General features: G+C 40.8%; 1 protein-coding gene across 10 annotated transcripts in view; it reads right to left on the bottom strand.

Moving 5' to 3' along the window:
• The window catches only part of TBC1D5 (TBC1 domain family member 5), a 249,079-nt gene that overhangs the window by 39,769 nt on the left and 193,658 nt on the right, over positions 1-15,652 (bottom strand). For all 10 annotated transcript variants that reach the window (XM_081164471.1, XM_081164473.1, XM_081164472.1 and 7 more), the window contains 2 exons: positions 5,996-6,081; positions 1,508-1,788 (listed from right to left, as the gene is read on the bottom strand). In XM_081164471.1, coding sequence (XP_081020597.1) covers positions 1,508-1,788; positions 5,996-6,081 — 367 coding nt within the window. The remainder of the gene's footprint in view (positions 1-1,507; positions 1,789-5,995; positions 6,082-15,652) is intronic.

Genomic DNA, 15,652 nt, shown 5'->3' with positions numbered 1-15,652 from the left:
ATCTGACGTGGCTTCCGCTTGAGTGCAGGAAGCTCCTGCAGCCAATCAGAAGCTGCGCCTTGGTTGTCAAACATTTTGGAAGCTGAATGGGCTTCCGGAACAGATTAAGTTCAACAACCGAGGTTTGACTGTACAAGGATGTTTATAAATAACAACAACTTCTCAATCACTTCTGCTATACTAAATACAGAACTACAAGTTAAGAATAAAAATACCAGAAACCAACAAACTTCAAGTTCACTAAAAGGAGTATATTTTACAGACATTTGTCAAATCTTATGTAGTAGATCATAAAGCAAACTGATATGTCAGCAGAAGCAATAAGAGTGTTTCAGGCAACTTAGGGTTAGGTAAAAGTAAAGGGACCCCTGACCATTAGGTCCAGTCATGACCAACTCTGGGGTTGCGGCGCTCATCTCGCTTTACTGGCTGAGGGAGCCAGCGTACAGCTTCTGGGTCATGTGGCCAGCATAGGGTTAGGTAGTCTGTCTTAATTGCAAGACAGCCTTTACATGGAGTGGTGGCTTCTTCATAGTCATGACCTCCCTGAGAAAGCACAAGAGGAATTGTGAGGAAACACTGTGACCAAGGCTCTGGCAGAGCATTTAGTGTGCGTAAGTGTGGTGTGGTGAGATACACATCTGATCATCTGGTTGAGCTACTTCTTTAGAATGAGAATTTTAGGAGTAACATGACCTTTATAGTTATTTGACTATGCTAATGCATGCTTTTCTCTTATTGCCACTAATAGAAAAGAGAACGTTTATAAATCATGAATGGAGCTTAGACTCAAAATGACATATGAATAGTCATGCTCCTTTATCTGAAGCCACAAAATACAGCAACATTTCTTCAGAGCTAAATCAGAACAAGTGATTCAACAACTTGTTGAATTTAGTAATTTTCCCACGAGTGTTATAAATAATCAAAATATACCAATATATATTCACAGTATCTTCAAAACAGACCAAAAATTGAATATATTTTTTTTTACAAAGTTCTAATAGTGTTTATCAGTAAAAGGGCAAACAAATGAATGAATATACTTAAAATACCCCTTTGCAATACCATATGAGATTCTATATTGCAAAGCACTGAGGAATGGTGTGGTGATGACTGACTGAACTTTCTCACTATAACAGAAGTAGATTTCGGCAGGGCAGGGAAACACATAGGGAAAGGGTACGGAATCAGGTCAAGGAAGGCACTAGGAGATGGGGACTAGAGAAGGTAGCAGTCAGAAGCAGCAAGCAAAGGGGTTAGGTAAAGAGGGTTGGCAGATGCAATAGCATGGAAAGAAGGTAAAACAAGATGGAGAACTTGGAGAGTGGCAGGGTAACTGCAGAAAGTTTAGAAGGGAGATAAACATGATCAGGAGCTGAGAAGCTGTGGAAGGCTGAAGGTCACATGTAGACTTGGTAAAACTGCCCAAATACTGGGCTAAAAGCCTCTAAGCTTTGCTCATTACAGGATTCCGTCTCAAAACCAAGTAATGTCATGTATTTACCTTTGCTTAGTTGAACTGGTACACTTTCAGATTTCATAATTCTCTGTTGCTGCTGCTGCTGCTGCTGCTGTTGCTGTTGTTGCTGCTGCTGTAGTTGTTGTTGAGGGAGCTCCACTGAGCTCCTAATGGGCACTGCAACAGAAGAAAAGCTGCCACTGCTACCTACAACTAGCCCTGTGGCACCGCCTGATGTCATGGCTGGGGAAATCAGCTTTCGGCCAAAATTCAGTAAGCTACTAGAAACTTTATTGATGTTCAGCGGAGCAACCTTGGCACTGACACTGTAAAACAAGAGGAAACACAGCGCTGCTACAATAGTGTTGTATGTGGTATTGTCAAAAACTCTCTCTCTCTCTCTCTCTCTCTCTCTCTCTCTCTCTCTCACACACACACACACACACACACACACACCCTCAAATAGGACTCTATAAGGACAAGCACTATTTTTCAGAGTTCTGTTTTAATGAAAGAAGAGCCATTAGCCTATAAGGAATGAACCTTATTGGCAATTTCAGGGACTCAGGAAATAATTTCCTCCTTGTCTGAACCACCTGAAAACCACACTGAATTTTCTCCCACAGAAGCAAGTGTTTAACATTTATTCAAATGGGGGTGGGGGTGGGGAGTTCTCTCACAAATATTTTTCAGATGGAAGCAACACATTTCCTTCACTTGTGACTATAATGGTGACCTCGGTGTCAAGTGTAGGTGGCAGTTATTGTCTTCCACACCGACGATGCCAAAAAGGCCGTGCCATAGACATGAATCTGATAGTCCATTCATTTCAAAATCACAAGCTGAGTCGATGAGGTTAGGTAAGAAATCCCCTCCCACATACAGACATGAACAGCAAGGCTCAACCTTTGTCACTGCTGAGAAGGAAATGCGGAGCTTCCTTTCCACTCCTTAGAGGTTATGATTTTAATTTACACTCCACTTTCCTTTTACTGAAGCACACAAGACAGCTTACAAAGAAACCAAGATACTGTGAGGCTAAATAAGGTAAGGCGCCACATAAAATCCCAGCAAAGACAAAGCAATTTAAAACAGGAGCAGCACACATAACATCAGAATCCTATGGAAGTCTACTTAGGCAAAACTTCACTGCACACCTAAAAGCAGACATATGCCCCTTTCTTTCCCACCTCTGCTTAAGAGGTAATGGAATAGCTCAGGCACTGCTGCTGTTGAGAGGAAGATGCTGAGGTGGAGAGACTTGGGTCCTTTGACTGGACTAGCTGTGCACAAGCTGTGATCCTGTACAGTGTTCTTAGGAACTCTCCTTTCCCAAACAATAATTCTGATGCTCCATCTGCTTGCTTATTCCCCCCTTGCTATGTCCTTGACATAGCAGTGACTTTCCGAAGCAGCAGTTTAAGCAAACAAGGATTGGGACAGGAAGTTATAGATAGAAGAGATTTGACAAATTGAGTGTGCTCTCTCGCTTTCGCTCTGCTACCTTTGAATGTTTCGATATATGGATGTAAGAGATGGTTTTAGCCACCAAACAAGGATCCATATCTATGGCTTAACCATCAAGATGCATAAAAATTACACAACGATCACCAGAAAAATGGGGATTGATTATGTTACACAGCCATTAAGAAAAAATTTAAAAGCAAGGTATTACTTTAAAAACATGAATGTCAAGAAGATGTGAATCCAGACTCTGGAGAAGATGATTTTGTTTCAGCACAATAAGCATCATTGACCTTGGATATCAATGGATATTTTTAAAACAAGCTGTGTTTTGCTCAGATGAAAATGCTTTGTTTAAGAAAGCTGATTCAAATGTGTTCCCATTATGTAGCCACTGGGAAACTTGCTATAAATACAACACAATTGTGTGGTTTTTAATTCTGCATTTTTAATATATACATTAATTAAAATTTGAATCACAACAGTGAAATCTACTATATATTTTGGAAAGTGGTTTGTCTGTCCGTCTGTCCATTTGTTTGTCCTCAATATATTCCCAAGGTGGGGGGGGGGTTGCTCTTCATTGACATTTAGATGCCAGCCACCATACTGAATCAAGATGGCAGACCAAAACATCACTTTGGTGTGACTTCGCCTGTTTTTTTTTGCATAGTTTGGGCCACCTCTTAATATATCATCACTAAACTCGGAATGACGGCTTCTGAGGTGCAGTGGCAGACTGTTTTAAATCAAAACTGTGTGACTTCGCCCAGTTTTTAACATAGTTTCAGTCACCTTTTAAGATATCACCAACAAATTCAGCTCATGGGTCGCTGAGGTAGAGATGAGGGGCCTAAGTTGATGTTCAGGTGCCAAGTGGTATTTTGAATCAAGATGGGGGACTAAAATGCGACCTGTGGCATGACTTTGCCCATTTTTTGGCATATGTTTGGCCATCTCTAGAGATACCATCACCAAACTCAGCACAAGGGTTCCAGATACGGAGACCACAGACTTCATTTCCATTGCTATGCTGGATGCCATTTTTGAAGCAAGATGGAGGTCCAAAATGTGACTTTGGCATGACTTTACTCTTTTTTTATACAAGTTTGGGTGCCTCTCAAGATACACAACACAAGAGTTTCTGAGTTGGGGTTGGGAGTCTTTGCCACTGTTTGGATGCCAGGCCTAATTGTGAATCAAGATGGTGGAATGAAACATGACTTTGGTATGACTTCACCAAATTTTTGGTATAATGGGTCCAAACTCAAAAATTAAACTATCAATTTAAAACCACAGTATTTTGGGGTTTCTAAAAAATCCTAGAGAGTACTTAGCGCAGGCTTCCTCAACCTTGGCCCTCCAGATGTTTTGAGAATACAATTCCCATCATACCAGACCACTGGTCCTGCTAGCTAGGGATCATGGGAGTTGTAGGCCAAAAACATCTGGAGGGCCAAGACTGAGGAAGCCTGACTTAGCACTTCTAGCTAGCGTGTAATGCTATGCTTGTTCCTCCGTCTCTTCAATTTCTGCTTTTATAATTGTTCCCTATAGCAAGGCCATCCACTTGTGCTCCCCCCCACAGAACCCTAAACTCGCTTTCCTAACTGACACTTAACTGTTAGCATTTTACACCCAGTGTCCTTTACCTCATCTTGAGAGGCATGCTGCTATGTTGAACTTGCACATACTTGATTCAAAGAATTCAACCTAGAAATGCTGTAGCTATCTATAACACTGGAAAAATGGTATCCTCTTGTGTATTGTGGGGACAAATTTTGCCCTAGGTTTTAACTGAAGGCTTAATTAATTAATGCAACAATTAAATTAACAAACTGCAGCTCTTATTTGAAAAAGTACAATTATTTAATGCCTGAGCCAAGTCTGTGTATCCCACTCTTATATACAGATATCCTTATCTAAAGGGGTGGAGTGCCAAGATGCCCTTTAACCTTGTGGCTGCCGACAACTGACGTTGTCAATCAGATTGTCCCTGAGAAAAAGTTTTGCCACCACTTGGTAAATTTTGGTTCCTGACTAAATCTTATTTTTATTTAATGCTCTTACTAGAAAGTGTGCCTACTGTCATGAGTAATTACTGAGACCAGGAGCCTGCCAGGTCTGAGAAGGTCTTGGACAAAGCGTCCTCTGGGGTGCTTTTTGTCTTCTCCCTTCACACAATGCCACATTCGCCCCCTCCCTGCTGTGGCTCTACTGCTTTGTCTGCAGCTTTCTTCCTTCTGCTGCTATTTTTCTGCTAACCCTAACCCTAACCCTTAATCCTAAATCCTAACCCCAACCCTACTACCCTGACTTATCTCTTTACCAAGCAGCAGTGGGAGTCAGTAAGTGGTCCTTTTTTTCTTTTTTAACATTTGGGGGAGTGGGTGGGATTTTAATATGGGTCTCCCTGCTGCTACTTCATTTATCAATCTATGCTGGATCAATGGTGTGAAGTCGAGCAAGGATCTCCTTATTTAACGGTCAGGTAAAGGTCTCTGAAATATAACATAGGGCTGCCATCACCTTTACCTATTTTGACATTTGCTAAAAGATCAACACATTCTTCTTAGACTAGATAAAGGACTCTGGATGAGCAGGAGTTGCCCACTTTATGTTGTCAGGGTCAGTGAGTGCTCCCTGTGAACACAGCTTCATATATATGGAATCTCCAAGTTTAATGGCAGTATACTACCAAACATTTATTTACTTAATATATTAGGCACCTGCTGGGAGCAACACTACAAATAACAATTGCCCTCATGTCTTGCTTCACATAATCATCTGGCTGGCCACTGTGATAAAACAGGACACTGAGTTACATGGACCGTTGGTCTGATCCAGGCTGGGGTTTTCTTAGTTTTTCTCATTTGTAAAAACCAAGTTCAATGATCAGCTTTACCTGTTACCTAGTAATTTAAAAACAAACAAATCATGGTTGCAACCCTATGCAATTCTACTCCTCTGGTGTACATGGAACTTAGTCCCAAATGAATATAGGATTATTAACATGTATAAATTTTTTCTAAACACATTTTATTTTGGCAAAATATGACAAAGGCTTACCGAGTTTTATTCATCAAGTCTGCTCCACGTGCTTTGTAGTAATCCAAATTTTGTTGAAACTGGTAAGTCACAGGTCTTGGATTTCTCTAAAAATATAGAATGATCATACTGTATAAGTAAAAGCATGGATAGCAAATTGTCATTATACTGTAACATAGTACTATTCATATCATTTGTCCCAGCTAAAAGTATTAGGGAAAATTATGGCTATGTTTCAGGTTACTATTCTTTTTCTGACTAAATCTAGCATAGCCACTAGATGGTGCATACAACCTTCTCTCCCACTATTACAAACAAATACAGGATAGAATGTTAGCCCACAATGGGAGGCTACATATTTTGTACAGAATATTGAAATAGCTGTCTTATTTTTCCTTCAAAGGTGGCAAATGAAAAATTAATATTTTTAATTTAAATTAAACTTTGCTTTAAGTAAATTATTCTGGATTAATAATCTATTTCTATAAAAGAACACACATTATTTGATAGTACCTTTAAGGAACATATGCAGATAACACAACAAACAAACAAAACTATGGTGAGATATATATATTTTAAAAAAACTAATCATAATTGAAGAAGTTTCTATGATTTGGTTTTGTGCTTCAAGATCAAATTTCTCTTAAACATAGAGAAAAAACTGCTTTTAGAAATAAAATTTCCATTAATGGGAGACTTGGTATGGTAGCACGCTATAACCTCTATATCAGGGATAAGGAAACTGTGGCCTACAGATGGTCTTGTACTACAGCTCTTCCCCACCCCTAGTTTTAAGCCTCAAGGGATTTCTGCTGGGATATTTTTCATTCGGGTTGCTAAAATTCTATATTCATTGCTGTCTAGAGACACTACAATGTCTATTCTATCTTGAAACCTTCCAAGCTAGAAATCAATAAAAAGCAACACTATTTTGAGCTCATGAACTGTAATAGGAATTAGCAGGGAAGTTTTCATACCTGCAGCTGTAAGTTTTCTGAAGCTATATCAACATTTTTATGCACATCAATGACAATTCAATAACTTCAGGGGAAGAAACGTATCACCCCCATCTTTTTTTACTTTGATTGTACATTTACAAAGCTTTCTATTTTACTGTCAACAACATTTTTGGTATATTTCTGTTCCAGAAATTAACAGGATTTAGAAACTGCACAAAATAAAACTCATGTTTCTTGAGTGCTAGGTGTTTATAAACTTCAGGTTCTGCTTATTCATTTTTGAATATGTGTGTGTGTGTGTGTGTGTGTGTGTGTGTGTGTGTAAAACAGCTGCAGCTATTAGAAAGGAATTAAAGTTGAGCACTGCTCTAAGCCAGGCATAGGCAACCTTCGGCCCTCCAGATGTTTTGGCCTACAACTCCCATGATCCTTAGCTAACAGGATCAGTGATCAGGGATGATGGGAATTGTAGTCCAAAACATCTGGAGGGCCAAAAGTTGCCTATGCCTGCTCTAAGAACTACTATTCCTAAGTATGCCATTAGATGGTAGATGGGGGCAAGGGCAAGGAGTTGGAAGGCAGAGGTTTGTGTGGCACGAGTCCTTCCCTATGTCCCCTAAGTTAGCCTGCTGCCTTCAGCTATGGTGGAACAGGCTGCCGCATCATCAGTGTTGAAGTAAAACTAAACCGCTAGTCTGGTGTTCTGAACATGGAATGGGTACGTGTGTGTGGCCACTTTGTCCAAATCAGGCAGCAAGGTGTCTTGGACTGTCCCTTGATTTTATTATGAAAAACCAAGCTTGTAAACACGCCTTCATTTTCGTGAGCAGGACTTGTAAACAGGGGCATTTGCGAGGGTGACCTGCAACACATGTGCCACGTTTGTCTTCTTGTCTGAGAATGTGCAAAACCACACCTGCGGCAAGTGCAAGCTGGTTGCCTTGCTGGAAGAGAAGATACAGCAACTTGAGGCCCGTCTATACACACTTTGAGCTACTGGGCAAGATGAGGAATTTCTTGAAAGAGCTGAGCGGACTGTTCTGCAACAGTGATGCGGGGGGGGGGGATGCCCCTAGGGAGGAGATTGCCCATTGCAGGAGATGAGCCCCTGGAGGAACGTGACACACAAGCACTGTCAGGAGTCATGCTGGCGCTGCAAAGTTGATTCTACCCCAGGGGTCAGCAAACTTTTTCAGCAGGGGGCCGGTCCACTGTCCCTTAGACCTTGTGGGGGTCCCGACTATATTTTGAAAGAAAAAATGAATGAATTCCTATGCCCTACAAATAACCCAGAGATGCATTTTAAATAAAAGCACACATTCTACTCATGTAAAAACACGCTGATCCCTGGACTATCCGAGTGCCGGATTTAGAAGGCAATTGGGCTGGATCCGGTCCCCGGGCCTTAGTTTGCCTACCCATGTTCTATGCCCTCACAGAATCAGAATTCAAAATGACCTTAACAGATTGGAGAACTGGGCGCAGGCATACGCTAACAAAGTGAATTTCAATAGGAACAAATGTCAGGTTCTGGCACCTGACTTGTCAGCAGCACATGTCTTAGTAGGAGTCTTAGTAGATCACAAGCGTAACATGAGTCAACAGTGTGATGCAGCAGCAGCAAAAAGAAAAGAAAAAGAAATCTAATGCCATTCTAGGTTGCATTAACAGAAGTATAGTGTCCCGATCAAGAGAAGTAATAGTACCACTCTATTCTGCCTTGGTCAGAGTACTGTGTCCACTTCTGGGCACCACAATTTAAGAAGGCTATTGACAATTAAGAATGTGTGTGGAGGGTGGTGACCAAGATGATCAAAGGTCTGGAAATCAAGACTTATGAGGAAGTGTTGAGGGAGCTGGGTATGTATAGCTTGGAAAAGAGGAGATTGAGAGGAGGTACAATAGCCTTCTTCAAATATCTAATTCTATTTATTTATATTCTTTTTATATTAAATTACAAGCAATGTATGGGCTATTCTTTCACTTTTTCAATCAAATTTCTCCTTGCAAGTACCTATATCATGGATTTTGTTGTAACAAAACATTGCTTTGATTGAAAAATTCAATAGAGTTCTGGTGAGCGTAGGGAATAACCTCCCATTGATACCTATGATGGAGATGGAGCCACATACTTGTGGATCTGCTGCTTATCACTGTCATGCATTTATAGATCCTTACTCACTGGTAGGGTTGACATATGTCTGGAATTTCCCAGACATAGCCAGGATTAGGCTGTCGGAAACAGTGTCCAGGTAGAAATCCGGATGTACAGCAACCCATGTCGGGAGTGAAGACTTTGGAGAATTTCCTTAAAAAGAGTTCAACAACTTTGGGGAAAACTTAAAACAGCTGAACAACTTTGGCAAAAAACCCCCAACAACTTTTGTGTCTGGATTTGCACTCTTTGTTGTTGTTTTTTTAAGATATTTATTAAGATTTTCAAAATATTACAAAAAGAAAAAACAAAAATAAAAAATAAAAGTAGTTAAAAACAACTCAATCTTTCCGTTACTTATCTTTCATTTGCTTGTTTCCCGGACCTCCTCACGCCTCCCTTTTTTGTATTCCAATTCAGTTTGTTAGTTCAGCAAATCCTTCCCCTCTTTGTTTATCCTAGTCTTTAATCTTAAAATATTGTGACATTAAATTTTTACCTGTTAATAATCCATTTTTCATATTCCCTTATAATATTACAGCTAAAAACCACTTAATTTCTATCCAACATCATTCTAACATTCATTAATTTTGCCATATTTCTGTAAATAGTCTTTAAACGTTTTCCAGTCTTCTTCCACCGACTGGATTTGCACTCTTTGAAATATGGCAGTCCTACTCACTGGATCAGAATGAACACCTGCACATACAAAATCATGATCCTGCATTATTAGTCTAAGAGAAAACTAGTACTGTCTGGGCCCATACTTAGAGAGAACACAAAGCGTCTTAAAGAATTAGAATACTAGAACTGTAGAGTTGGAAGGGACCATGACAACCATCTAGTCCAATCCCCTCCAATGCAGGAATCTTTTGCCCAACGTGGGGCTCAAACCACGACCTTGAGATTAAGTGCCTCATTAGGGTCACTTAGCTTCAAACCATGGGTCAGGATCGCGAGAATTCTGTGCACTTCTATGCACATAAGAATATTTTGCTGATTTGCTTCTGATTACTCCAACTTGTTCTTTGCTAGATGCCACTACAGAGGTTTTAGTGGTCTTTTGTGTGTGGGACCCCTCCCCTCAAGAAACATTCTGGTACCACATGGAAGACTGGCACAATTCTTTAGTTCCAAATCCTTCTTCACTGAAAATCTATCCCAAATCTATTGGTTTAGAATAATCTAAAGCAATTTAAACTTTTAGCACTTCTTTATGATAATACCCTATATTGTTTCTGGGTATCAATGCTAAACAGCCTTATTTCAAGACCCCTTCAGCTACACCACCGTTACTGATAGGAGGTTCGTTAAAGTTTTTTTGGCAGACATACTTGGGACAACTACTGTAAGTACTCAAACAAAATATAGCTGGCAACTTCTTTGTACATCATCTAAAATGGTAATGTTCTATATAGCAGTTTAGCTTCATAATAAGTCATAGTGATAAGGTTAGCGCAACCACATACACCCAAAGATGAAAATTACTTTGCTTATGTTGCTGTATTAGAATTTTATTTGCTATAGGGTAAAACAGATTTGCAAAATTCACAGTTAACTTAAAACAATAGTTTAAAACCTTTTATTCCTAGGCTTGACTGCCTTCAGGAAGAAAAGAACATCTGGTTATTTAAGGAACACAATATGTTCACATTTTCTATGACTTTTGTTTCTAATTGAGTTTTTAATTTTTCTTTATTTGAACAACTCTAGTTAGAACTGTTTTTTAATCGCTTTATATTTTTGTGATTGCCATCCCTATGTATCTATTTTCCATCTGAAAGCGTCTGCTTTGAAAAGTAACGGCACTTCTCATTGGTGGTGGTGCAGAAAAAAAACAGGAAACTGCCGGATAGTAAAAATACAGCAAACACCTACTCTAGGTGCTTTGGGCAAAATAATTGGTTTTGCACTCAGCATACTGTCCTTTTCACATCAGGGTAATACTTTGCTTCTGAAAAACAGTGGAGTGCGTACATTTGAACATTTCTATTAAGAAAATGAAAATTTGGAGACTGCTCTCCATAGCAGTTTTATATTAAAGACATGGAAATTAGCATTGTTTTAAGAAACCTCAACACGGTCCTTCTAGTATATAAACTAACCACTTCTGAAATGTTGCAAATGAAAATAAAGGGTTTATCACAGCACATTTTATAAGAATGGCTGCCAATTATCTACTGAGCATAATTCAAGCTGCTGATAACTGGTGTATGAAGCCCTACACAGTTTAAGAGCAAGGTATCTAAAAGATTGTCACATCACCTATACACCAAATTGATCACTGTGCTCTGCAGGAGAGGTGACCCTGCAGATCTTTTCAGAAGGTCTGTTCTGCACAATGTAATAATCAGGCCTTTAGCACAGCAGCACCGGCCTCCTATTACAAGTGCCATCTTTTAGGTGCTTGCTGAGGACTATCCTCTTTCAAAAAGTCTTTTAAGTGGAGATTCCAGTTGCTACCTGTATTCGAACTGAACTTTATTAGGTTTTAAAATTGTTTTATATGCAATTTTTGAAAACATTGTTTTTATGTATGCACATATTTTTAATTTTGTTTTTATATATATAATTGTTTAAATATGCTTTTATTGTAAAATCGCTTCAAGATGCCTCATTGGAAGCAATTCATAAATGAAATAAATACTAATAATATCAAAAAGAAAGACAAATTGTAAAAAGGAGAATTCTGAATGATTATTAGATTGTCAGGAAATAAATTTAAAACAATCAAATCAGGCATTTTACATCTATTGTACCTAAATAGCTCAAAAACTGCATGCAAGCAAATATTTACATAATTATACTTCGCATAAAGTTGACAATGCTAGAGGCTTTATTCAGAATCTGATATTTTAATATATATTTTTTGCAGAATTTGAGATCCCTTTTTCCATTCTAGGGCTCAAAGTTTGTTCATATCGCTTATACTCATGAATACCCCAAGATTGACCAATCAGAGCCAGGTGCAAAAGAAACACTGTTAGAGGAAATGATGCCTCTGAACTCATTCTAAACTACGGTATTTGTTTTCAGTACCAGAACTGAGCTAAGCTTGCAGTCCTTTCACAAAAAAGTCAATTTCTGGTTATCCCAAGCTTTCTTTGTGTCAGTAGCCTGAAAAGGCATTTTGTTGCTGCTTTGTTAACAACAATTGGACGCCAAAAAAAACTCTGGTCCATCTACTGCAAATCACCCAAAGTTCAAACAGTAACCCATCCCTCCTCTCCACAATTTGAATGAGGAAAGAAGGGAAATTTACAGGTAATCCCAAAGTGAGCAAATTATTCCAGTGAAATGGAAGAAGTCATGCAAATGTACATAATTTATTATTGTTGCACATTTGTTTGGGAAAGAAGAAAGGAAGATGATGGTCACTTGCAGGAGAAGCAGGTGTGCAAAGGCAGAAAATAAGGTTTGGCAGGAGCAGTATTATAGCAGTCATTTGTGCTTAGTAAAACATGTGTAAAGGTAAAGGTAAAAGTACCCCTGCCCGTACGGGCCAGTCGTGTCTGACTCTGGGGTTGCGCGCCCATCTCGCTTAAGAGGCCGGGGGCCAGCGCTGTCCGAAGACACTTCCGGGTCACGTGGCCAGCGTGACAAGCTGCATCTGTTTCCTAGTTCTGCTGGATCTCTCAGCGGCGTTTGATACCATCGACCATAGCATCCTTCTGGACCGTCTTGAGGGGCTGGGAGCTGGGGGCACTGTTATACAGTGGTTCCGCTCCTTCCTCCTGGGCCGTGTTCAGAAAGTGGTGGTGGGGGATGAGTGTTCAGACCCTTGGGCCCTCACTTGTGGGGTGCCTCAGGGTTCTGTCCTCTCCCCCATGCTTTTTAACATCTATATGAAGCCGCTGGGAGAGATCATCAGGAGGTTTGGGCTGGGTGTTCATCAGTATGCGGATGACACCCAGCTCTACCTCTCTTTTAAATCAGAACCAGTGAAGGCGGTGAAGGTCCTGTGTGAGTGTCTGGAGGCGGTTGGAGGATGGATGGCGGCTAACAGATTGAGGTTGAATCCTGACAAGACAGAAGTACTGTTTTTGGGGGACAGGAGGCGGGCAGGTGTGGAGGATTCCCTGGTCCTGAATGGGGTAACTGTGCCCCTGAAGGACCAGGTGCGCAGCCTGGGAGTCATTTTGGACTCACAGCTGTCCATGGAGGCACAGGTCAAATCTGTGTCCAGGGCAGCTGTTTACCAGCTCCATCTGGTACGTAGGCTGAGACCCTATCTGCCTGCGGACTGTCTCGCCAGAGTGGTGCATGCTCTGGTTATCTCCCGCTTGGACTACTGCAATGCGCTCTACGTGGGGCTACCTTTGAAGGTGACGCGGAAACTACAACTAATCCAGAATGCGGCAGCTAGACTGGTGACTGGGAGCGGCCGCCGAGACCATATAACACCGGTCTTGAAAGACCTGCATTGGCTCCCAGTACGTTTCCGGGCACAATTCAAAGTGTTGGTGCTGACCTTTAAAGCCCTAAACGGCCTCGGTCCAGTATACCTGAAGGAGCGTCTCCACCCCCATCAGTCTGCCCGGACGCTGAGGTCCAGCGCCGAGGGCCTTCTGGCGGTTCCCTCACTGCGAGAAGCAAAGCTACAGGGAACCAGGCAGAGGGCCTTCTCGGTAGTGGCGCCCGCCCTGTGGAACGCCCTTCCAGCAGATGTCAAAGCGATAAACAACTATCTGACATTCAGGAGACATCTTAAGGCAGCCCTGTTCAGGGAAGTTTTTAACGTGTGACATTTTACTGTATTTTTGGTTTTTATGGAAGCCGCCCAGAGTGGCTGGGGAGGCCCAGCCAGATGGGCGGGGTATAAATAATAAATTATTATTATTATTATTATTATTATTATTATTATTATTATCTGGCGAGCCAGCGCAGCACACGGAAACGCTGTTTACTTTCCCGCTAGTAAGTGGTCCCTATTTATCTACTTGCACCCGGGGGGGCTTTCGAACTGCTAGGTTGGCAGGCGCTGGAACTGAGCAACGGGAACACATGCTGCTGCGGGGATTCGAACTGCCGACCTGACGATTGGCAAGTCCTAGGCGCTGAGGTTTTACCCACAGTGCCACTCGCAAGAAAAATATTATGTAGCATTGCTGGGCTGGTTGGATCTTGGGTTGTACTGTAGGCTCCTTTCTGGTGGAATGAAGATGTTTTCTTAGAGATTGCTCTCTGCCAGAGTCCGTAAAGATACTACAAGGAATATGTGGAAGCTGGGATATTTAGTTCTTTGCATCCCTATGAGAAGATGTCTGAGACTATACTAGGACTGCAATTCTATGCACACCTAACTTAGAATAAGTCCCACTAAACGCACTGCATGTTCATAGGCATAGGATTGCACCATAAAACTATTTCCCCCCCTTGGAAGTATAGTTTTGGCTCGGTTGTAATCGCTACAATAAACAAAATTCACTGAATATTTCCCAAATATCTATTGGTTTTTGATGAAACCATTTTTTCACATATGAAACAATATCTATTTTTCACAAATAAAATGAAGCCAGCATCCACTACAACTGGAGGATGGTGTGATGGTACAGAGCTGGTCTCTTGACCTCCCAAGCAGCTGAGTCACTGCTGCTTAACAGGAGGAAGAGGGTTAAAGGGATGTTGACATAGCAAAATGCAGAGCCAATCTAGTTCTCTTGCTGGTGTGCTTGCACCATGCTGACCTTCCCAGCACCTTTCCCTTCTCCTTCCTGGTAGGCGGCAGTAAGTCATCTACTGGGAAGTCATTTGAGCTCCATCATGCTGTCCATTAATGCCAACTACCCTGTACAGTGGTACCTCGGGTTACATACGCTTCAGTTTACAGACTCCGCTAATCCAGAAACAGTGCTTCAGGTTAAGAACTTTGCTTCAGGATGAGAACAGAAATCGTGCTCTGGTGGCGCAGCAACAGCAGGAGGCCACATTAGCTAAAGTGGTGCTTCAGATTAAGAACAGTGTCAGGTTAAGAACGGACCTCCGGAACGAATTAAGTACTTAACCAGAGGTACTACTGTACTGTTTTAAGAATTGGTCTCTCTTGTTCTTGCTTCAATTACAGGTGCCAATCCAAGAAAATGTCTGCAACACCTGCATTTAACACAGAGTGAATAGTAAAAAATCTATTTCTGAGACTAACTGGGTGGAACTTATCAGAAAAGACTTTTCCCCCCTTGACCTTCGTCATAGGGCCCATACAAGGAAAATAGTATAATAAATACCTATTCCCCAGAATGTAGAGGCATAAAACCAATGAACTTTTTTTTCTGCTGTAAAGAGTGGCATCCTGTTTTTAAAGTGTATCATTTTAAACATTTTTCTGCTTTAGTGCCTATGTGTGCAGAATGTTCAGATTTTTAAAAGACCAAAATGCTTTCAAGTATCATGGAGATGATGGATTTTGCTTTTCGTCAGAAAGGAAATTTTATGCACAATAAAGAGTAGCGGTGTATGCAAGCAGTTCTATGCAAAACCAGAATTAAAAATGGCGTTTTAAAAAAATCTATATGTTTAATGTAACAATTCTTGTAGAAAATAATCAGTAACCAAGAACAGTGTATA

This window comes from Podarcis bocagei (genome assembly GCF_964188305.1).
Source record: "Podarcis bocagei genome assembly, chromosome: 12".
Lineage (NCBI taxonomy): Eukaryota > Metazoa > Chordata > Lepidosauria > Squamata > Lacertidae > Podarcis > Podarcis bocagei.
The sequence above is the reverse complement of the archived record's forward strand: the minus strand, read 5'-3'. Positions and strand labels throughout refer to the sequence as shown.